General features: G+C 42.2%; 1 protein-coding gene across 11 annotated transcripts in view; it reads right to left on the reverse strand.

Annotated features, from left to right (window-relative positions):
• Nucleotides 1-25,010, reverse strand: part of LOC122788848 (progestin and adipoQ receptor family member 3-like) — a 792,623-nt gene that overhangs the window by 497,495 nt on the left and 270,118 nt on the right. For all 11 annotated transcript variants that reach the window (XM_044055736.1, XM_044055731.1, XM_044055735.1 and 8 more), the window contains one exon: nt 4,355-4,564. In XM_044055736.1, the coding sequence (XP_043911671.1) occupies nt 4,355-4,554 (200 nt within the window). In that variant the 5' untranslated portion in view covers nt 4,555-4,564. The remainder of the gene's footprint in view (nt 1-4,354; nt 4,565-25,010) is intronic.

A 25,010-nucleotide genomic window follows, 5' to 3' on the forward strand; every position in this document is an offset into this window, starting at 1 on the left:
CTTGAACAGGTATTCTGTTAACATAAGTCACACAACATCAAAATGTGTACCTGTATGTGTAATGTGTACATATATTGAACTGCCAACAAGGGAACCCATGATATCACGACAATCTGTCCCTGTACTTGATTGTCATGTCTTATGGAGATGTTATCTCCTGTCTAAACTACATGCTATGGCAAAATCATTCCTGTATCAGTGCATCTCTACCATTGTAACACTCTACTAATCATTCCTATATCAGTGCATCTCTATCATGGTAACAATGTACTAATCATTCCTATATCAGTGTATCTCTACCATGGTAACACTGTACTAGTCATTCCTATATCAGTGTATCTCTACCATGGTAACACTGTACTAATCATTCCTATATCAGTGTATCTCTACCATGGTAACACTGTACTAATCATTCCTATATCAGTGTATCTCTACCATGGTAACACTGTACTAATCATTCCTATATTAGTGTATCTCTACCATGGTAACGCTGTACTAGTCATTCCTATATCAGTGCATCTCTACCACTGTAACACTGTACAAATCATTCCTATATCAGTGTATCTCTACCATTGTAACACTGCACTAATAATTTCTATATCAGTGTCTCTACCATTGTAACACTGAACTAATCATTCCTGTATCAGTGCACCTCTACCATTGTAACACTGTACTAATTATAACTATATCAGTGCATCTCTACCATTGTAACACTGTACTAATCATTCCTATATCAGTGTATCTCTACCATCATACCACTGTACTAATCATTCCTATATCAGTGCATCTCTACCATGGTAACACTGTACTAATCATTCCTATATCAGTGCATCTCTACCATTGTAACACTGAACTAATCATTCCTGTATCAGTGCACCTCTACCATTGTAACACTGTACTAATCATTCCTATATCAGTGCATCTCTACCATTGTAACACTGTACTAATCATTCCTATATCAGTGCATCTCTACCATCATAACACTGTACTAATCATTCCTATATCAGTGCATCTCTACCATTGTAACACTGTACTAATCATTCCTATATCAGTGCATCTCTACCATCATAACACTGTACTAATCATTCCTATATCAGTGCATCTCTACCATTGTAACACTGTACTAGTGTCACCTGTGCTACCTCATGTGGTCCACCTAATGGTGGCATCTGTGAAGACTGCCCTCCTACAGACATACCTGTAGGTCCTAATAAACAGAAGAGGCCCTGCAGGGAGTTTGTTAGTACCAATGTTTGGCAGATATACCAGCTGTATGTGTTCTCATTTGTCCCCCAACTTCAGTATGATATATCCCCATAACTGCCTCGTCACCTAAAGCATGGTATACTTGTGTAGCCCTGTGTCTACAGCTGCTTTTTAACAGTCTCAGAAGTAGACAGTGTACAACCATGTCTCTTGTATTTTCAGATGTTTGCATGCCTGGACATTGAGGAGGACTGCAGCGAATGGAAGCTTTCATTGATGCTGAATATGATGCTCTGATACAAACACTCGGGACAGGTGAGCAGTGTCTGTTTGGGACAATGTAATGCTTGGTCTGATGAGGTCTGTAGTGGCACATGGTACTTTCAAGTCCATATTCATCTCCATGCAGAGGACTGCCAGTGTCTCGATCATTGTCCACACAGGCAGCATTGTCTGAGGTTAGGTTAGGGTACATAATTAGGGTGCTGTATATAGAGGACATCTTAAAGTATGTACTTCCCACCTATATGAGACACTGTGTAGCACTCTTTCACCTTTTAGCATGGTTAGTAACAATACTCTCTTACACTGGTAGCCTTCACCAACAGACTCCATCCTGGTCACAGTCCCACAGTTGAACACCATTCCTCTTATGGCAGCCCCAAGTCCTACTTCTCCAGACCAGTGTACTGGACACAGGTCATGATTACATACTGGCATTCTGCCAATACTGCAAGTCACTGTCATCCCTAGTACAGGACATGAGTCTTCTCAAGACTTCTCTCTCTCTACTTCCAGTGACATGCCTCTTCCACACAGTCTGAGCAATAACAATCATGTGTCATTCTATTCCTAGTCACCTGTGCACATAATAATGATAGTGACCCACTCCATCTTTCTCCCTGTGTAGTATATGTGGGAATATCTGATGCAGTGTTGCCTAACCATAAACTGCCAGGTACAGCCTAATTACCACTGCATACCTCATGTTTGTTCTGTGTAACATGCACTGCCATGGAGTTTTCATCAGGGTCCGTACTTCTGGACTCTACACTGCAGCTTCACTTGTTCTGTCATGTATTGTGCCCATCACTGGGAGGGGGAAATAAACTTGCTCCTGTTCACTGTTACTGTGATCGATGATGTTGCTGATGCATCTTTTGTGTTTTGTGTGTGTTTTGTGTGTGTTTGTGTTTTGTGTGTGTGTGTGTGTGTGTGTGTGTGTGTGTGTGTGTGTGTGTGTGTGTGTGTGTGTGTGTGTACCCCAACTATGCCAGCATCACAGGGAACCCTACCTGTTTCCTGAATGGCATGTTATGTATCATGCAACATGCTAGGGACATCCTTCCAGCTGTGACAGAGTCCTACTGTAGTGTCCTCCAAAACATATCAAGGTAGCAGAGGTAGTCTTTTAGAAGGCTGAATATTAACAATACTGTAAGTTTTTGCATGTGAAGTGTATTAGTGTTCAGCTATATTCTTTAGGCTCCATATGGACATCATTTGCAAGGAGTTTAGTGGTGAGTACCAAGCATAAACAGCAACACAGTATCGATATACTGGGGTTCTACATTTGGACATACTATATGTATGTAGCTAAATATAATAACATTGGGCACAATGCTTTGACTTAGGAACTAGTGGGCCCTGTAAAATGTCACCATGTGCGAAACAGCAATATATCCAAGATGTGTGCAAAATCTGTGAATCCTGAAAAATGCCAGAGTACTGTCCACACAAACTGGTTACTCTAAGCGTATCACACTCTCCCTGGGCCAAATGGGGCTTTTGTTGCTAAATGTGTACAGTCTATGGCATCCAGTACTTCACGGAGGTGGGAGATTACACAGAAGCTATGCATTCTGGTGGTTCTCTCCTGTAGTGTGCTAGGAAAGTACACAATATATGATCACCCACATGTTGAAATGTTATGTTAAGGAACATGTTGAGTATTCTACAGGTGGCGGCCTAAGAAATACCTTGTGTCCCCTGTTGATCTCAAAAAGGTCCCTACAGTTAAAAAGGAAGTGCTATGCATACCTTGGTCTGCACAGGTATGAAACAGTTATGTATACATACAGATTCTGTGCATAAACCAGTCTTGTTAACCAAAGTTCGTATGATATCCCACGACACCCCCAATCTATTTGGATCACATCATTAATCTACTGCTAAGTAAATTTGAAGTGTGTCACTAGCTGACAGCACTGTTTCCTGTGGCAAGCTGCCTACCACACAAGTTGTTGATAAATCCCAGACACTATTGTGGTGCATGGTGCCATCTCCCAATCTGGTGTCTCCACTTAAGTTGAACAGCAAACAAAAAAAGTCCCTTCCCCATTCAGGTGCTCCTTATGAGGAAGCCAAACTTGTTCTTCCCCCTCCCCATCTATGCTTCTCAACTCAGGGTTGAGGTGCAAAAAAATGGCAGCTGTCAATCTGGCATGGCTCCTTAAACAGTATACCAGGTCCGCTCTGTGGGGGGTGCTCAAATTTCAGAAAATGCCTGATCAGTAATTTGGGATAACAAGAACACAGTTTTCTCAGTGATTTAAGTAGAGAGGATAGTTTCTTTTAATCTAATGATTCTGAACTGCATTCCGTAGAACTGCTGTGAAGCAAGCAGGATAGAACAGCAGAACTCTCTCATACCTTAATGAAAACAGGAAAATGATTGATAACTAGCTTAAAGGTCCAGTCAGTTAATAAGTTAATTCCTTCCAGTGCTGCACCAAGCCTGTGTTATCCCCTACTATGGTAATTCATATTTCTCAACTGTCCCTGATTTTGCCTCGTATTTTTGCTCTATCCCTTGAAAAATTGTTGATTTTCAGATAAATCACTGTGAATTACAGTTAATTAACAAAGCCAGACATTATAGTCTCATCAGAAAATGGATGTTGATGGAAACATCCTGCTCTATTAACCGTTCACATGGATTTAGGTTATATTTAAAACTTGTCCCTCATTTGGGTTGTTTGTTCCTAAATTATTGATAACTTTTTTCCAGAATTCTTGAGCAAAGATGCTAAGAGGTATGTCAGGTACAGTTAAAATTTTTAGTATTCTATGTTACACATGCAAGTCATAGAGCTACGGAAAAGTCAAATCCTTGTCAGTACATTTCCTCTGCATTTGACAGGTTTACCTTTTAATGCACAAACTTGATGGTAAGTAGGCCCGGTATCCATCTGTAATGTAAGGGTTCCCCTTCAAGAAGGTAGGAATTTCTTCATAACTATACAGGCGTATCCCATTCTTCAAAGGTGGTGGCCAGAAGGCACCTGAACCCAGCTCAATGCGACTGAAGTTCTTCAGACAATATTGAGACATTGTGGACCCCTCCATTCATTTGGTGCTAAAGCAGAAAGAACACAAACACAATCAGATATAATTTACAATTGTATTTTTTCCTGTTGCTTGTCTCTCAAAGGCTTATCAGCACTTTGGATTATTATTTCATCAATGGTAGTGGTTGAAGTTTTTCCAAGAAAAAATTCAAAATACACAATGGTTTTACTTTGAAGTGTCACATTTTCAAATTCATGACTGGACACAAGCAGCACTAGAACATATTTATTTGGGATAGTTTGCATTTTTCTTATTCATAAGCAGATTCTCAGTATTAGCTTTAACTTCTTCCACACAAGAAAAAAATAATATTAATCAGAAATACACTCATCCGTGAAATAAACTAAAAATTCTGAGCATATATCAGTTTAAAAGAAAAATAATTCTATTTTCACTAACACCTCAAAGCACTACTAGAATGCTTCCTATCCCTGGAGCTTGTCATAGCAGCATACAGCCTAACAGCAGATAAAGACAAGAAGAATGTATTATGCTTCTAATCTGCTTGTATAATCAGATGCAGACACTACATAGGTTACTTCCTACTACCTTCTACCCTCCCAAAAGAAATGCATCATGTATGCATAGTACTTTGTGTACCTAGACTTGTTGTTTTATATTTTGATAAACTTTTTAACCACTTTTGCACAAATATGTCCCCTATTATGTCTACCTCTCCCTCTTTTACTTCTCATTGCCTGCCAACATCCCATATTTTCCCAAATGAAGTTTCCTCTCGAGTAGGGGATCTACCTCAATTTCCCATGTAATACTAAAGAATGCAATAAGTAAGGGAGTGAAAACGTCGGTAGTTATCAAAGGCAATGTCAGATATTTTTATGCACGCCCTACCCATGAACATCAGTGTGCAATGAGAACAATGCAGGCCGATCGTGGACAAATCTATGCAGGAGTCATAGATACCGCGTCACTGGTGATCCCATTCAGAAGATGGACTCAAAGGAAAGTTGAACTTCATATGATTGGCTTTCTGAAAAGTCGAATGACAAAACAACAAAAGTCTACGTTTTTGCAGGGGTCAAGCCTCCCTGCATATTACCTATGAACCTATAAAAATCTTGATGACTGGATGGGAGATAGGAAATTCACCCCAGGGATCACTTCTGTGGCTCTGCTCGACAGGGGCACAGGAAAATAATTTTCTTGGGTGGCGAAAGCCAGGGTACCTTTTTGGCTAGGCTTATATAGGCCCTAGGGCTAACAGCCTAGTACCTCCCTATGACCCTATGAACTTATATATACCAATTCTGAGATCACACTGCAGTGGGGAGAAAGGTAAATTCCCCGATCATCATTTACCACAATCTCCATTCAAAAGCTTAGACATTTTGGAAAGTTGATCATATGGTCTCGACCATATGAAGTTAAACTTTCTGTTGAGTCAATCTTCTGAATGGGACATCTCACTGGTACTGCCATGCAGTTGCACCCATGACTAGCCAGGTATAGTGCTTGACCTCTCCAGGGGATAGTTTCTCTCTCCCATGAAGAGAAATATGGTCCTCACCTTCTCTGTTTCATTCCTTACCGCAACCTGCACACCTTTATTCTGCCTTCTGATACCTGCTCTGCAAATCAAACCTAAGTTACCAACACAGCATGCTGCTACAGTACCTGCTGGCCAGACTGCCACAAACAGTCTTGAACTTACCAACTGTGTCTCATTTTTAGAGACTTCCTTTGGAAAAAAAATGTCCATACATTCACAAGCCTTTCCTTTAAGAAGCTGAAGGTTTTTTCATATCACCTTCCAGCTGTCTGTCCAGTCCTTAAATAATTCAGCTTTCCTAATAGTGATCAAAAGTAATATGATTGGGATACAACTTTCTAGTGACATTTCCTTCAAACATGTTCAGTGACAATACAGCTACTGAAACATTGCTCATGCAAGTCTGCTCTGCACTCGGTTGGGAATGGTTTCCATCTCCTATGTTGAACGAGTATGGAGTTAGTATATATAACGGAGGGTATCTGGAGATAAATCTCCCAACATGGCGGGTGCAAATGCCTTATCCTCCTGTGTAAACAGTGTCTTTAGTGATTGGTGATAGGTGTTTAGATCACTTGTGTTATCAATCAGTTTTGATCCAGAAACTGCTCCCCGGTCAAGTCTAGGTCGACCGTAGAGGAAACATACTATATATGCATGTTATTAAATGTCACATTTTGGCATGTTTTAATATTCTTTCCTTAACCTTCTCCAAAGTCTCTAATAGGAGAACTGAGTAAACTTTACATTGGTGTAGGAAAATCCCTAATGTCTGAGACCACACCCTCCATGCTGACATCATCTTTGTTGCCATTAACACTGCTGTGGATGGCACAAGGATCTTTAGTGAGTTCATGAATTATACAAACACACCCTGTGAAAGCCTGCATATATGAATCACCACAGTAGGATATGGCCTGTTCTGTTAAAACTGCTTCATTTTAACCTGCATATTGTATCAAAACAGCAATGAGTACGCAATAGGACATCATAATGTCTACCTTAATCTCAGAGACAATCAGTTCATCATGGCTTGTTATGGTGTTTCATGCTATGATATAGCCTGCTACCTTAAATATAAAGTAAGCTGCATCATACGTGCAACACACAATATAGGGTCTCATTCCTTCACGTGGTGCTACCTGCTTCTAAAAGTACACCTTTTCTTCTAAAACAAGCACCATTTGAGACAGGTCATATGGATTAAATAAACCTACACTCACAGAGGTGACCCTGACACCGCTAGACAATGTGAAGAATGTGAACACTTACATTCTTTTATGGCCCAGAGTCCTCGATTCCACATAGGTTCACAGGTTTATAGGTCTTTACTAGGCTAACAACTACAAGGGCCTTTTTAAGACTAGCCATGCATCCAAAATCTGTGACAAGTTCTGACACCCTCTGACAAGTTCTGATACCCTTGATAAGTGTAAGCAGGGGCCGGGAGATGAACCATTTACAGGTCGCCTGTGTCCATCAGAGACACGAGTGCCAAACAAGGAATAAATTTCTGGTTTCCCATCCAATTGTCCAAGTTGCACTTGAATTGGATTAGGGTGAAACTTTGCTTCACAAGGATGGGGAGCCTGTTCCATAGACAGGGTAGGCTCTGGGATACATACCAATCTCTCCAGCAGGTCCTATTTATATCGCAGGCAAGGTTTAAGTCTTTAGAATGGGTAATTCTGGTGCTGTTTGTTTTGTGAATTTGCAGGAGGTCCATCAAAGTGGGGTCTGACAATGCCCTGTATGCCAGGCATAGATCTCCCCTCAACAGCCTGTAGGAGACAGAATACAGGGCTAGGGCCTTGAGGCAGTCTGCATAGGACATTTTACTTATGCCCTGTATTCTTTTATTGAGGAACCTCTGTGGACATTCCAGTTGTTGAATATGCCTGGTTAAGCACATACCACAGAGGGCACTGTACCGAATGATGGGTCTGACGAATGCCGAATACAGTGGAACGATGACTTCCTTGGACTTAAATGCCATGCCTTTGTTTATAAGTTGCACAACATAGAATGATTTCCTCACCACTGTAGACGCGTGATGATCAATGGCTAGGTTACTATCTATATGTGTCCCCAAGTCCCTGACTACTGGGTCAACTCAAAGGGGTGTGTTGTCAATATGATAGTTACCAGGGATGGATGACTTCTCAAAGGATACCATTATGCATTTCTTGGCACCAACTTTAACTGTCACAATTTCAAATCACACAACATTCTGTATAAACCTGCATCCTGCCCCTCTCTCTTCTCCCTTGTATCCTACTACACACCCAATCATCCTCTCCGTACCACCGATCAACAACTCCTTGATATCTATAAACCTAATAAAAATATTGGAAACATACTATACAAATACAGTATAGCCCAAGCCTGGAACAAACTCTTCTTGTTCATAAGAACCATCTCCCACCCCAAACACTTCAAAAAGGTGCTAAAACAATACCTACTTAATACAAGGTCCTGCCCGTCATGACCCTGCCTAATCCTCCACACCCCTTTTTTTTTTCCAATACTCTGTACACAAATATTAGACTCCTCTATTTTCCTCTACTGTAAGCATACTGCATATTTCTTTTAACTCCATGAGCTAAGCTAGTACAACCCATGTAAATATGTATATATCAAGCTCTACTTAATTATCTTTCTCTATGTTATAACTATTCTCTACTTTAATGACGCCTCTCAAGATACGTTGTATACTAACACGATTTCCTTCCTTAACTCACTGCTCTTATTTCTTACCTATCAAATGCCATCACGCTGTCTTTTTATAGAAAAAAAATTAATATAATGCCATCTTGCAAATGTATGTACTACAGGTTTTTCGTGTGTTTCTTTTCTTCTGTATTCATAAATAGTTTTGTAAATATATTTATATTTTTTTGTCTGTACAACTCTGGAGCTTTTCTCCTTGGGTCTCCACTGAAAATAGACTTCTGGCTCAGTTGGACCAACCCGGTTAACAAATGTCAAATAAATAAATAAATATACAAATAAATTTAGTTTTAGTCCATTGCTCTGACACCAGTTGTTTGTCTGTGTCAGCCCCTTCTGGAGAACATTTGTGTCAGTATGAGATTCAATGACAGCTCCTAATTAGCAGTCATCTGCAAATTTTGTCAGCCATAGACCACCGACATTGGCCTTGACTTCTGAGAAGTAAATGCTAAAAAGTAGCAGTCCAAGGACAGACCCCCGAGGGACTCCACTTGTGACTGGCCTCTTTGTAGATGTGGACTCCCCAATTCTAACTTCCTGGGTCCTGTCTGTGAGCCAGTTGGCTATCCACAGAGTGACATACGGGTTTGTACCTAATCTCCTGAGTTTGTCAACAATGCCCGAATGAGGTATTGTGTCAAATGTCTTGGCCAGGTTAAGGTAGGCAGTGTGAATGATTTTGCCCTCATCTATTTATGACCTTCTCAAAGAAGTCCACCAGGCTGAGTAGGCATGATCTGCCCTTGAAGAAACCAAACTGGGTTGGGTCCAGTGTCTTGAGGTTTACTATATCTCTGTTGATCATCTCCATGATAATTCTTTCCATGGCTTTACATAAGACTGGCGAGACTTATGGGTCTGTAGTTTCCGGTGTCTGTAAATGGCCTCTTTGTCCAGAGGGATAACTGCTGCCATTCTCCATTCATGAGGCACAAAGCCTGTTTGGAGACTACAGTTAAACAGTAATTCCAGAGGCCCTGATAGGGCTATGTTCCATGCTATTTAGAAGGCATCATGGGATATTGTCTGGCCCCATTGATGCAGTGTTCTTGGTCTTACACAAAGCATTTAGGACTTGTTCCCTAGTGACGGTAGGGGGGAGTTATATTTGATGATATTTCCTGAGGGAAGGCAGAGGGGAGAGAGGGGTAAAGTTGGAGCTGACTTTATCAGCCAGGAGGTTTACTATATCTTCTGGCTCAGTATAGGTGGCTCCATTTACAATAATTCTGCATACAACTGTGTATTGCCTTTGAGGTTGCTGACATAGCTAAAGAATGCTTTGTGGTCGTCCTTGGCTTGGGAGGCCAAACTTAACTCAAATGTTTGGCTTTGGTAGACATTATTTGTACTCTGAGTTGTTTGTTTAGTTTGATGAGAGTGCTTTTATCCTGCTGGATGCTACACCTCCTAATGTTTGCCATGATTTTCTTCCTCCTGTTATACAGCCTATTGATTTTGTGATTCCACCAGGGTGGCTAGTTTTTTGAGTTAGTTCTGTACTTCTTCCTGGTGGGTACAGCTGCCTCTATGCAGCTATTAACATGTTTGTACAGGGTTTCTGTGAACAGTTCTGCATAGACACCAATGTTCTCAGGGTTTATGGGGGCTTGAGATTTTTTCCAGGTTCCCACTTAATGGCAGGAGGTTAGCCTTCAGGTTTAGGTTAGCCTTCAGGTTTAGCTGGAGTCCAAGTTTTATTTTACTTCAAAGGAGACCATTTTGTGGTCTGACTTTACTAGGGAAGACAATACACTAGGTGATGTGCAGCACTCTGCCATGTTAGTGAGGACCAGGTCCAGTATGTTTGCACTCCTGGTTGGTGTACTGACTATCTGGTCCAGGGAGTTTGTGTTTACAAAATCCAGGAATCTGTGTGTGTGTACATTTGGTGTTGCACAAGATTCCCAGTTAATAGTGGGGTAATTAAAATCACCCATGAATATGGTATTAGGTTGGATGGTTAGTGTATCTAACAAATTTAAATACATGGTATGGGTTTCCTGGCATAGATGGAGACCTATAACTTGCAAGGAAGTGGTATTGGATTTTGCCTATGGTGATTTGAACATAGAGCAGCTCAAGTGCATTGTCCTGTTTGACCAGCCTTGAAGTATATTTATTTTTGATGTAAATAGAGACATCTCCACCTTTAGTCCCTGCCTGTGAAATAGCTGGTCTAAATGTCTGGAAGGCATTATAACCTTGCACCGTCAGTGTGCTCTCCCTGGCTTTAAACCATGTCTCAGTGACCGCACAGACATCAGCATTCTCTAGGGTAAAGAGAGCTTCTAGAGAGTGGAGTTTTTTGTTTAGACTCCTAGCATTGAGCATTAATACCTATAGATTTTCTTGGCATTGATTTGTTATGTCGGAAGTACTTTCAGTTTGGCATTTCCTAAAAAAGAAACTATGGGGAAGACAATGTTTTAGCTAATATTCAAAAGCCTGGAGAGGAGAGGTGCAGATCCCTGCAAAGCAGCATGGTCTGTTGACCATCTCCTTCCATGCTGTCAAATATTGCACCCCCTTAGAATGACACCAGAAACTAAGCCAATTATTAAAGTCAATCATCTTTTCTTCATACTGTGGCATCATCCTTGGAGAAGGTAAAATACTGCTCAATGCTAGGCTCATACCAGACTGAGACACATATTCCAAAAACTCCATGATGTCTCTCTTCATATAGTCCAGGGAGATGTATCTCAGCTCATTTACTCCCACATAGACTACGACTGAGTCATATTGGTAATTGTGGTACAATGACCTGAATCTATGTGTAATCTGGCGGATCCTAGCCCCTGATAAGCAACTGACTTGTGACTTTCACCTTACTCCACCTAGTAAGAGGGACATCAGTGTGTCTCACGATGGAGTCTCCAATGACCAGAATGTTGGATTGTGTCGTGGCTTGCCTTATGGGCTTAGGGTTAGAGGCTCCATGAGATGTAGCTCTATGTGTTGATGTGGGTGTTGTTTTGGGGCTGCTGGGAGTATTTGTTATATGTACTTCGTCCAAGAGGTCTTTGTGGTTTATGAAGGTTACATTTAAGTGCCGCAACAAATGTGGGTAATATGTCTGCTTTGAATTGTGTGTGATAGGTGCAGAGTGTGTACTACTGACAACCTTACTGACATTAGGAGTACTTTTATGTGAGAGCTTTACCTCCAGTGACATTGTGTAAATACATCTCTCACATACCATATCAGTTTATTTGAGAATTAACTGGTTGTCAGTAAACACGAGGCAATTTATATATTGCCTCAGGATGCCCATATCCACCAAGCAGGTAATGGAGACAGTAGGAAAGTTCATATCCATGGCAACAGACCTTTTTATTGATTAGACAGTTGAAGTAAGAATATTAATCACTGTCAGGAGTAGCCAGTTTGCAACTATGGGTACAGTGCTTGTCACTGCAAACTAGTTGTCCTGTGTGCATCTAGGTATTGGATAAATTTCAATTGTGCTTTTACAGGAAACATGTCACTCAAGATGTCCGAGTCTGTACAGAGCACTGCCAAACACTTGAAGGAAAACCAATACATAGACCCTGAAAATTTAAGGATGAAGTATTGAGGCAGATATTCTGAAGTTTGAAATGATTCAAGCAGTACTTAATACCAACAAAGAATTAGCTTGTCAAGAATGATGAAAAGAGGGGAGTCGCATGAATGGCTACTACTAATGCTGGTCTCACCACAGTTTCACTCTGTTGGGATACAATGCTCTTTTGCTTCTTCTGTCACCAGAAGCAAAATGTTAGCACCAATCCCAAGAAGAGAAGCAGCCCACAGCCTGTTTGGGAATCCACAGTCTTGTCGCAGATGACAAGGATCTGTAGGCTTGTAGCCTTTTCCTGATAGATGCCTTGAATAGCAGCCAGACCAATCAGGAATGTTAAGCAGACACTCACTCTCTAACCAGAGACAGTCAGGAATCAATGCACTCTGCTCTTTCTCCCACCCGGACCAGAATATAAGCACAGATTCCAAGCTGTCACCTATTAAGCATTTATAAGGCTTTCTGGTGATCAGCAGTCTCCAGAAAAGAATGTCCCTGTACTCCTTCTTCTCTCATCAGGAAAAAATAGAAGCACTAATCCAAAGATGGCTACTGAGAAGCAGAATGTGGGCTCACCAATAACTGGTGGTCTTGCAATAGATGTTTAAAAGTAAGATGAAAAATGATTTAATATCCTAAACATTGCAGTGTGCACTGAGCAGTTAGATATGAAAGGGGGTAACTTAAGTTTTTGTCTAAGTGGAGAGCCACTAATTTTAAAAGAGCAATAGAGATTGAAAGGGGGTGGGCACTTTTGTATTCTGGTACTATGGAATACAGTGGGATGGCCAATAAATTTAATTAGTTGAAGAAAAGTGATTTCACAAAATGATAATTTTGTGCTTACACACACATCAGCCATTGAAAGAAGAGAGGGAAGGAGATATATGGTCAAATTAACATAAGGGGCAGGCAACTAGAAAGACAGTGGTGCTACACAACAGTAACATGGTGGGAAAAATTCTGTCTGACTCACAAGATATACAGGTGTGGTTTATTTCCAAATTTTAATATGCAATTAAAAGCAGAATACAAGTAAAACACAGTGTAAAGAAAATAAATCACAGTATACAAAACAAAAAAGGGCAATAAAGTAATAAAGTACAAGAAATCAAAATCAAACTAACCTTTCCCTCACAGCAAGCCGAGGCAGAGTCTGGATGAGCTTTTCCATGCTAGACCAAGTGTCAAGGACTATGGTTTAATAAACTTCCTTTGGGGTGCAGGAAAAAAGGGGAGTCTTGTTATGAGTTCTCTGCAAGGCTGGGACTGTATCTAAGTATGCAGAAAACTGTAAAGTACGTTTTGTAGGCAAAAGTCACTGTATAACAAAGTGCTCATGACAACTTTTTGAAGTAAAAAAAGTGCCAGCTAGAGGGTGTGAGATACCATCCTAGGAGTCATCTCAAAGACCTTGAATATTTTTAAAGCCAATTCATGAAGGCTGTGGTTGGGCTGTCTGGTCAGCCATCTGCTACTTGCATGGCTGTAGAATTTTTCTGAGGGGTGTCTTCAGGGGATGAAGGCTGGAAAGCAATATATCTTGCCATCATCCACATCAAAATAGATCAAATTATATTGGAATTTTGATGGGGTCCTTCCTATGACTTATGATGAGGAATGGCACCTCTGGTCCCACTTGTTGACTTGCATGTTCCACTTTTATTTTAACAATTTTTGGTTTTCTTGATAAAACAAGCTCTGTTAATGTCCAATATTCTGTGCAGTCATTCCTTCCTGTGCTCCCTTCTATGACAGGTGGAAGCAATGGCTGGGAAGAGATGGATTCCTCTCCCAGTTGTGTAGTATGCAGTATGTATTTCGTTATGTCTTGCCTTTGTGTTCCCCACTCCCTCCCCATGATATTATATACCACATCAAGTGAGTGATTGCATGCTTCCACACAGACATACCTCTGCAGAAGTCTGGTTTCGCATCCATCTTTTCTGCTTGCTGCACTACTTTAATCTTAACTAAGAGTTGCCAGGGAATACAAATTACAACCCCTCCTGCTGATAAAGCGGAGTTGCTTTTCAGCTACCTGTTCCACCTCTTTCTCCCTGGCTGTCCATGCAATTTGCTGAGAGCTAATCAATCCCAGGCTACAGATTTTTCAGACAGCAACTGTCTTTCCATGTCAGTGGGCCAACTTATTTTTTTTTTTTCTTGTTTTCTGATGGAGAAGAGATGGAAGTACTAAGATATGTTCTCTTTTACCCATTTTCCTGTGGTGTTTTACTGAGATATGTTCTCTTTTACCCATTTTCCTGTGGTGTTTTACTAAGATATGTTCTCTTTTACCCATTTTCCTGTGGTGTTTTACTAAGATATGTTCTCTTTTACACATTTTCCTGTGGTGTTTTACTGAGATATGTTCTCTTTTACACATTTTCCTGTGGTGTTTTACTGAGATATGTTCTCTTTTACCCATTTCCTGTGGTGTTTTACTGAGATATGTTCTTTTTTACCCATTTTCCTGGGGTATTTTTCCTTCCCCTGACATCGGATGACTGGCTAGCTCTTGAAGGGCAGTACCTCGTGTATCATACATAAATTTAAATGTGCCTGTGTCACAAGTGATAATTCAATAATGGTGTTTAAAAAAGGTCATGGAATACTTATTTTGCTATATTTATATAACACAGGAAGAACATACATAACTTTATTTTATAACATTATGAACTGCAAGTGGATGGAATATTTTTCATCATTTCTTACAGAAAGCCACTGGAAGCTGTTTATAATAAAATGTAGAACCTCACTGATTCTTGTATACTTAAAGTAAAATTCAAAAACAGACTAAAATACAGAGGTAAACAACCCTAGTGTGATTATTAAATTAACAAGATCTGTAACAAGAAAAAGCACACATACATACATAGCAAGCACCTTTTTAATCTATAATCCATACAATTAGGTACACTAACCTCTAAAAACATGAAGCAAATATTTACAGCTAAACCTAGTTATGAAACTTTCTATGCCTTTGTAAATGGTGTTGGTAAAAATCTTTTTTTCAGACATGCTAATCACAAAAAGAATATACGACAGTTGATAAACTGACTTTTATATAACAACCACCACTTTTTAGTAACTGATGATACATTAAAGTTTCTGCTGCAGTATTCTAGGCCATCTAGGTCCATATGTAGAGGTGGCTGATGTCAAATTCCACAAGCATCAATGCCCAGAGGCACAAGATGTCAAAAAACATGGTACAAGTCAAGATTTTCCATACAAAACACAGCAAGTGTGATTTCAAAGTGTGTGTAATATTCTTCTTTGGGGAGATTTCTCCCATCTTCAAACTGATGCAGTCTGGGAATTGGAATTGGTATTTATAAGTTCAGTGGGTGAAGGGGGATCATAGGAGGTTACTAAGCTAATGGCCCCAGGGCTCTTACAAGCCTAGCCAAGTTCAACCCATGTTAAGGGTGTCTGGTTCAGGCAGACATTAAAACCAGCACCTATTGCCCCTCTCCAAGAGGTACACAGGTAGAACTCCCAGGGTGAATTTTCAGTTGCTCATCCAATCATCCAAATTATGCTTAAATAGGGGCAACAAGGGGCTTTGTTTAACATGAATAGGATGCTTGTTCCAAAGGTGGGGCAACCTCTGAGACAAATCTGTTTCTCCAGCAAGTTCTGTTGATGTCACATACCAGGATAGGGTCCTTTAATGAATGACTCATGTGCCATTTGACTTGCAAATGTGCAGCATTTCCATTAAAGCTGGGTCACAGATTGTTCTATATGCAAGGCACAGGTCTCCTCTGAGCAGTCTGTACAATGCAGAGTAAACTGACAATGATTTCAGTATGTCTGCATGAGACAGATCTTGAAGACCCTGAATTTTCTTTATAAGGGACCTTTGTGTTCTCTCCAATTGCTGCAGGTGTTTGGAAAGGAACATACCAAAGGAAGCATTGTAGTCTATTATTGGCCTGATGAGGGAAGAGTACCATGGGGTTATAAAAACAAGTTATGTACTCACCCTAACGTTCCATGCTTGTTATCCAGTATCTTGCCTTCATTCTTGCTGGCTGGGTTCGGGGCTGAATCTCGGCTCTGACTCGGCCGTATACCAAAAGCTCGAGAGCTTCTACTGGCTTGAGGCTATAACCTATCCCATGGTGCTTAGCGGCTGTTCCCCAGATCTTGTTTGAGGAAAAGAGCTCCCTATGATATGATTAACAAAGAGAAAATATATGAAATATATTGGTCACAAAGGTAAAAGGAAGGCAAGATCAGAATTGGACCATATTTGCCAACTGTAAAAAAATTCCTCTAGATCCTCCGAGGGGGGGGGGGGGGGTGGCTGGGTGGGACACAAGAATGAAGGTGAGATACTGGACAACAAACATGGAATGTTATGGTGAGTACATAGCTTCTTTATGTTATGTTGTCCTATCTTGCTTTCATTCTTGCTGGTTGGGACAGTCCCCAGCACCTTTCTCTTGAGTGGCTCAAGGGAATAAACTCTTCAGGACAGTGGAGCCAAAGGATGCCCTGTTCTGGGAGGCCACATCTACTTTGTAATGAGAGATAAAGGTGTGAGGATTGATCCATGTAGCAGCAACACAGATTGAATCCAATGGAAGTCTGGATTGAAAGGCAGTGGAAGTGGACACGGCTCTAATTGAATGTCCTTTCACTTTCCCTGGCGGTTCTTTATTATGAGATTGATAAACATATTTGATAGTCTCAGTAAGCCATTTGGACAAAGTAACTTTTGAGACTGTCCAGCCTTTTTTTGTTTCTGAATAGGACACAAACAATTGATCTGATTTTCTGAAATCTTTCGTCCTGTGTAAATAAAATTGCAGTTGTCTATGTACATCCATTTGGAGAAGCTTATATTCTGCCTTGTTACTATAATTAAGAAAAAACACAGGCAATTCTATAGATTGGTTTAAATTTGTTTCAGAACAGACTTTTGGTAAGGAGGGATTTGTTCTGAGGGAAACTCTATCATTGTGGAAGATCAAATAGGGAGGACGGATGGATAAGGCCTGCAACTCTGAAACCCTCTTAGCTGAGGTAACTGCTGTTAGAAAGATAGTTTTCCAGGATAAAAATTTTAAAGAACAAGAGGATGCTGGTTCGAAGGAGGGAAGAATGAGGTTCTCTTACAGGAGGTCTTAACAGGAAAGTACCCCTGAGGAAGGCCTTGCATAACTTGTGGGACATTACATTGGATCTGAGTTCCCCCAAATGATAATTAGATATAGCGGCCAGTTGGACTCAAATAGTGGCTGCCGCTGCTCCTTGATTAAAAATGTCTGTCAGGAATTCCAAAATTGCAGGTATAGAAGCTATAAAAGGATCTATGTGTTTTTTTTTTTGTCCGCCCAATAAGATAACCTCTTCCATTTGCTTGCATAAAGTTTCCTAGTTGTCTTTTTGTGCGAGATGACCAAAATGTGGCATACTGCAAGGGATAGTTCTGGAAGCCTGGCTAAGATTGGAAGTGGAGAAACCAAGCTGTCAGCTTGAGGCTCTGAAGGGTAGGATGGAGCATTCCTGACTGATGCATCAGAAGATTTGGCACTAGGTCCAGGATCCATGGGTCCTCCTGAAGGTGGGGCCAAAGGAAAGAGAACCAAATCTGATGAGGTCAGTATGGAGCAATGAGGATTAACCTGCGACTCAATGACTTGGCTTTCTGAATAACTTTTGGAATTAAAGGAAATGGGGGGAAAGCATAAAAAGTCCAAAGGGCCAATTGTGAGCTAGTGCATCCTTCGGTGACTCTCTCTGAGAGGAAATGAGGGCAAACTACTTGCTGCATTTGGCATTGAAGGGAGTGGCAAAAAAGGTCACAGCAAGGCTGGCCCTATTTGCAAAAAATTTGATTCGCAACTTCCTGATTCAGGGACCACTCGTGAAACATGAGAATAGCTCTACTTAGCCTGTCTGCTATGACGCTGGATTTCCCCAGGATGTGCATTGCTGTCAGAAAGCGTTGAGAAGATATCACCCACTGCCAAACTCTCTGGGCCTCTCGACATTGGGGATAGGATCTGGTTCCTCCCTGTTTGTTGATCTACCATACCACCGACATATTGTCTGTCTGAATTGCAAAAGTCCCCGTGGGAAGAGAGTTCTGAAATGCTTGCAACACCAGAAGCACCATCCTCATCTCTAGGACACTGATGTGCAAATGGTACTTGAAATCTTTCCAAACCCCTTGGACCATCTGTCCCAGAAAATGCCCCCTCCACCCTATCTGGGACATATCCGTGGTTACCGTAGGGACAGGTTGGGGAAGTACAAACAGTCTTCCCTGCCCCTTGTTACCTGAGTGGACTGGATCCACCAAAGCAGATCCCTCTTGCAGGAGTCTGTAATGAGAATCTCGTGAGACATGGGTAACTCCTGTATGGACCATTGAGCGAAAAGTAGCCACTGTAATATTCGCATGTGAAGTCATGCCAGGGGAACTAGAGTCATTGTCGCTGCCACAGAGCCTAGTACCTTTAGGACAAATCTTGCCTGTACTTTTTTCTTGTTGAGCAAGATAAGCACTTGACTGCATAACATTTGAATCCTTTCCTGAGGCAGTTTTGCCAACATGTCATTTGTGTTTAAATCTGCACCTATAAAGGTAATATGCTGTGATGGCAACAAGGCAGATTTTTCTGCATTTATTGTAATGCCTAGCTTTGAGAATAGATGGATGGTGTAGTCCTTGGCTTTGATTAGTAGCTGCTTGGTGGTGGCAGTTAGGAGCCAGTTATCTAAGTATGGAATCACCTGGATCCTTGATGTCTCAGATGAGCCGTGACTACTGCCATGCATTTGGCAAACATTCTGGGGACTGTGGTGAGTCCAAAGTACAGAGCTCTGAACTGATAATGACTGGCTCCCAGCCGGAAGCGTAGAAATCTTCTGGAGCACCTGTCCATCTTTATGTGGTAGTACATGTCCTGAAGATCTAAAGAGCACATCCAATTGTCTTGTCTCAGAAAAGGGAGTATAGACTGGAGTGTTATCATCCAGAACTTTGACTTCTTCACCGACTTGTTTAGTCTGCTGAGATCCAATATGGGTTTCCAGTCCCCTGTCTTTTTTGGAACTAAAAAGAACCTTGAGTAAGTTTCGGATCCTAGCTTGTCTGCAGGGACTTCTTGGATGACTCTTTCTAGCAACGTTTGAATTTCTAGTGTTGCTTGATCCCTTTGACCGGGTGGAATGTCTGGGATAAACTTTGACAGATGAGGTGAACAGTGAAAGGGAATGTTGTAACCCCTGGATATAATGGCCTGTACCCATCTGTCTTGAGTCAAATTCAGCCAGGCTTCTGGGTACAGCAATAGCCTCCCTCCTGACTGCCTCCAGAGGTGGACAGTCAGGCCTCCTTTCAGAAGCGCTAGAAGGGCTGACCAGAGAAAGTATCTCTGTTGCCCTGGTTCTGCGGACCCCCTCTGCCATGTGGATGGCGTCTTCCATTGTTATTTCCCCCTCTGCCCCTGGGGGAAGGATCACCACGAGCATCAGATAAGGCTCCTTTGGACTTCTGGAATGACATCTTTCCGCTCTTTTGACCTTTAGAGTAGGGCCTGGTAGGGGCAGAAAAACAGACTCCGATGGCAGACAGAGTCTTAGCATCTTGTTGGGTCCTGGTGAGAGTCTCATTCACTTTCGGCTGAAACAAGGATGAGCCGTCAAAGGGGGCATCAATGAAGGAAGATCTGAAGGATTCGGCAAACTCGCAAAGGTGCACCCAGGAATGTCTCTGAAGAGCTATTCCTGTGACTGCTGCACTGCTCGTTCCATTGGCTGCATAGGAAATGAGGTGCATGGAGGAGTTAGTGATGGAGGTTAAGGCTGCATAGGAAATGCGGCGCATGGAGGAGTTAGTGATGGAGGTTATGGCTGCATAGGAAATGGCGCATGGAGGAGTTAGTGATGGAGGTTATGGCTGCATAGGAAATGAGGTGCATGGAGGAGTTAGTGATGGAGGTTAAGGCTGCATAGGAAATGAGGCGCATGGAGGAGTTAGTGATGGAGGTTAAGGTTGTAAGCTGAGAATTAGTCTTATCCGATAAATCTTGGGCTGTAGCACTTTGTAGGGTATCTCCCAGCTTTTAGGAGATCCTTCTGAAGTCAGCTGAAATGTGATAAATAATTCAGCGACCACAAGGTAAAGACCGCTGAAGAGAAAGTAAACTTCCCTTACCTGTCCATCATGCGAGACTCCTTATTCGGTGGATGGACAGATGTAGATGTTTCAGCTAACTCCTTCTTTGTGGCCGCAGCCACCACCACCGCATCTACTGGAACTCCCTTAGTTAGATACTGTCTGTCCGCTGGGGCCATAATAAATTTATTTGGCCTCCATGGAACGGGGTCCACCGATTCTGGAGAGTCCCACACCCAGGGAGGATCGAAAGGTGGAGACACCCAAGAGGTGGAGGGGTGAGAGCCAAATGCCTCCAGGTATACCGACTCATCTTCAGAAGGGGAAAAGACTTCCAGCCACCCCTCTGCTTAAGGATCTCCAGGATATCTGAAAAAGAGACATCCTCAGAGGGCAATGTGGGGACCCTTCTGAATCCTCCAAGTCAGTATCAGAAGTGACAGACTCAGGGGAGTCTACGTGCTTCCTCTTACACTGTCTCTTCCAAGGGACCTCCTCGGGGGGGATGCCCCGAGGAGACATCGGAAGAGGAGATTCCACCCATTTGGGTTTCCTGGGGCACTGACTCTCTTCTCTTCTCTTGGGGTGATGGAGGGATGATACAGAGGTGGACACTGGCCCTTTCTGGGGAAGAAAGGCTGGAACCGAAGGTGGAGCAGACTAAGTGGAGAGCGCACACTGCATCATCTCAAAGGCACCGTGATCCTGGGCAGACAGAGACTCCAGTCCCGAGGGGCTGGGAGATCTCTCCTGCACCAAGGAGGGTGGGTACAAGACTGATGTGGAAGCTGACATCACCCGAGCCGAAGCACCGAGTGGGAGAGTCAGTTCAGACATGGGTCCGACTCGACTCTCCCCCCTGGAGCTGACCAGGGAGTGTCGACCCCCAGATCCTTCAATGGAAGACAACATCGATGAGAACAGAGTTAGATGTCAGAGCTGAGATATCAGGAGAGATTACTGGCTCCACCGGTTCCAGCACGACGACTTCCATACTCTCTGGCTCCAAACTCGTTCCTGTCGGAAGAAGAATCGATGTTATCTGAGGTGCAGTTGTCGGTTCTACAATCCGATGGGCTGGGCTCGAGAGAATTTCTGCTAGGGCCTGGGTCTGGAGCAACCTCTTCACAACCCAGTCCACATCATCATCTGATAATCTGAAGGATCAAGAGGAATGGCTTGACAATTTGTTGCTACCTGCCACAGACTGTAACAAAGGAGACTGTGGCACCGAATGAACAGGTTCCAAGGATGGTGACCAACTCCTTTTTCGGCACTGCAATGGTTTCGAGGAGACAAATGGTACTGAGGGAGGACCAAATTTGTCACAACTGATAACTTTCAGATCCGAGGATGCTGTATCTTTGAAACTGCTTGACGGCTCAGACACAGGAGCTGACGATGCAGCCTTTTTAGATGTATCCAGTTTTGAGGTTTGATTACCTTCTTCAACTTTCAACAAGCCCCTTAAAATGAGCTTATTTTTCCTTTCTTGTAAGACCCTTGTAAGACCCTTGCACTGAAGCTATGACAAATGGAGCAGGAGTCTTGGAGATGGACTGGTCCTAGACAGTAGACACAACTTGTGTGTCCATCTGTTAAAGACATTTTCTGAGTGCATGAATCACACTTTTTAAATCCAGATTGTTTGTGGTCCTTAAAAGATTCTTTACACATTTACCTGTGAAAAACTAACACAACAGTAAAGTTTAACTACTATAAAAAGGTAGAAGCAAGATAGAAAAGATTTTTTTTACAAGAAAAAATGGAAGGATAGGGAGGAGGAGAAGTCTCTAAATTAAATGACAATCTCCTCCAACCCGAGGAGATTCCTCCCTTAAGGAGCTACCATTTAAATTAGAGGCAAGAAGGTGAAAGAATCCTCTAACTGAAATGGATTCTTTAACTAGATAAGGGGAAGAGAGAAAAACAAGGCCCAAAAGGACAGCCGCAAGGAAAAAATATAGCCAAGAATACTCAAACAAACAAAAATGGCACTATACTGTAACTGGGAAAGGTAAACTAAGAAGTAGTAGGATGTTTTAGGAAAGTTATCCAAAAACAGAGTTGTTGTTGTGTCTTTTGGCTTTTCCCGGTTAGGAGTCGCCACAGCGGAACTCCGGTCCACTAATGATTGGCAGTAGATTTTTACATGCAGAGTTGCCGGCCCTGACACAACCTTCAACGAAGGTACGCCCATTCACGCACATCTCCACACAGAAGATGCTCTAGCTGAGAAAACAGGACGTCTTACTGTGAGGCAACAATGCTACCGCAGCACCAACACCGCAGTACAAAATTTTACTAGCCTGAGCCAGTGAAGACAATCCCGAAGCTTCAAGCGGCAAACGAGATCTGGGGAATAGCTGTTAAGCACTATGGGATAGGTTATAGCTCGAGCCAGTAGAAGCTCTCCAGCTTTTGGTATACGGCCAAGTTGGAGCCAAAATTCAGCTCCGAATCCAACAAGCAATAATGAAGGCAAGATAGGACAATATAACATCCTCTTTCTCTGGATGCATTCCCCTTACTTATGAGATGAGCAATATAAAATGCCTTTCTTACCACCGTGGAGACATGGTGATCAAAGTTAAGGTTGCTATCGACTTGTGTGCCCAGCTCTCTCACCACTGACTGTGTGCTTTGGGCACTGCTGTTGATGGGGTAGTTTGCAGGATCACCCTTGCCAAAGGGAATGATGATGAATTTTTTTGCATTAAGTTTGACCATGACTTTAACATCAGTCATTAGTCTGCATAAGACCTTCTTGCAGGATGTTTCACTGATCACTCCAAGTTTACAGTCATCAGTTTACTTTGTCAGCCACAGTCCTTCAGTTTTATCTTGTACTTCAGAGACGTAGATTCTGAACAGTAGGGGTCCCAGATCCCTGTGGGTCTGCTGGAGGACTGTAATCCCCTATTTTGACTGTATGAGTTCTATCAGTGAGCCAGTTTGCAACCCACCTGACAATATATGGGCTGATACCCAGCTGGGTGAGTTTATCAATGATGTCTGAGCAGGGGATTGTGTCAAAGGCACTGGCCAAGTCTAGGTAGGTGGTATGCACAGATTTGCCCTTGTCTAGGGCTTTGGTGACTGTCTCAAAGAAGTCCACCAAGTTTAACAGGCATGATCTTCCCTTGACAAAGCCAAACTGAGTGGGGTTGAGCATTTGGAGATTTCCTGTATCTTTGTTAATAAGCTCCACAATGATTTGTTACATGGCCTTGCAGATAAGGCTGGTCAGGCTAATTGGTCTATAGTTCCTGGGGTCCATGGATGCACACCCTTTGTACAAATGGATGATAAAACTGTTTTCCAGTTCACTAGGATGAAACCAGTGCTTAGGCTGTGATGAAAAGTGTGCCCAATGGTGATGCTAATTCCTATTTTAACCCATGTAGAACACAGCCTGGGATGTTGTCTAGTCCCACAGAGGCTGTGTTTTTGGCCATGGAGAGGGCATTTAAGACCTGCTCATCGGATATACTAGGTGGGGACAGGTGTTAGGGATGCTTTGGGGTATATGTGGTGGGGACAGGGGAGTGAAGTTTTCACTGAACCTGTCAGCCAGTAGGTTTGCTATATCCACAGGTTCTGTATATGTAGTACCATAAACTATAAGTTCTGCACAAATCTGGGCCTTACGTTTGAGGTTACAGATGTAACTAAAGAATGACTTGGATTCATAGTTAGCTTTGGAGGACTTTACTAGGAATCTTATTTCCTTGTTTAAGTTGAGGAGGGAGTGTTTCCAGTTTTGGGACCATTCCTTCTTACTCTTAGACCACACTTTCTTTCTCCCATTGCATAGCCTGTTAATGGCAGCTGTCCACCAGGCAGGTTTGTTTTTTCCTTGAAGATTTGCTTTCATTCCATCAGGTACAGCAGAGATAATACAATTACAAAGGTGCTCATATAAAGCATTGGTGTATAACTCAGCATACGTGTCTGTTCCGTCAGTGGGAGAGGGGCTATAAAGCTATTTATGCTGTTATGTAAGAGGTTGTAATTGGCCTTGGAGAAGTTTTTTAGTCTAGTTGTTGCTGGGGTGTGTGCGTGTTATAGTTACTTCTAGCGAGACTGATTTGTGGTCACATCTCACGAGGGATGGCCACACTCTGGGAATGGTGCATTGCTCACCATGTTGGTGAGTACCAGATCCAGGATGTTTGAGCCCCTTGTGGGTGTGTCAACCAGCTGGTCCAGGGCACTCAAGTTAAAGAAGCCCAGGAACCTTTGGGCAAGTGAGTTAGAACATGTATAATTTACCCAGTCAATGGATGGGTAATTAAAGCCACCCAAAACCAGGGTGTTTGGTTGTATTTTGATTGACTCAAGTAGTTCCAAGTAGGCTGAGTGGATGTCCTGATTCATGGAGAGGGTTCTATAGCTGGTAGTGACCTGAAGAAGGGTCTTACCCACAGTCAATTGCACCTGAAGTAATTCAAGGGAATAGTGCTGTTTAACCAATCTAGAGGTGCATTTATCTTTAATGA

The sequence above is a fragment of the Protopterus annectens genome, chromosome 14.part0 (assembly GCF_019279795.1).
Source record: "Protopterus annectens isolate FY-2018-M chromosome 14.part0, PAN1.0, whole genome shotgun sequence".
NCBI classification, from domain to species: domain Eukaryota; kingdom Metazoa; phylum Chordata; order Ceratodontiformes; family Protopteridae; genus Protopterus; species Protopterus annectens.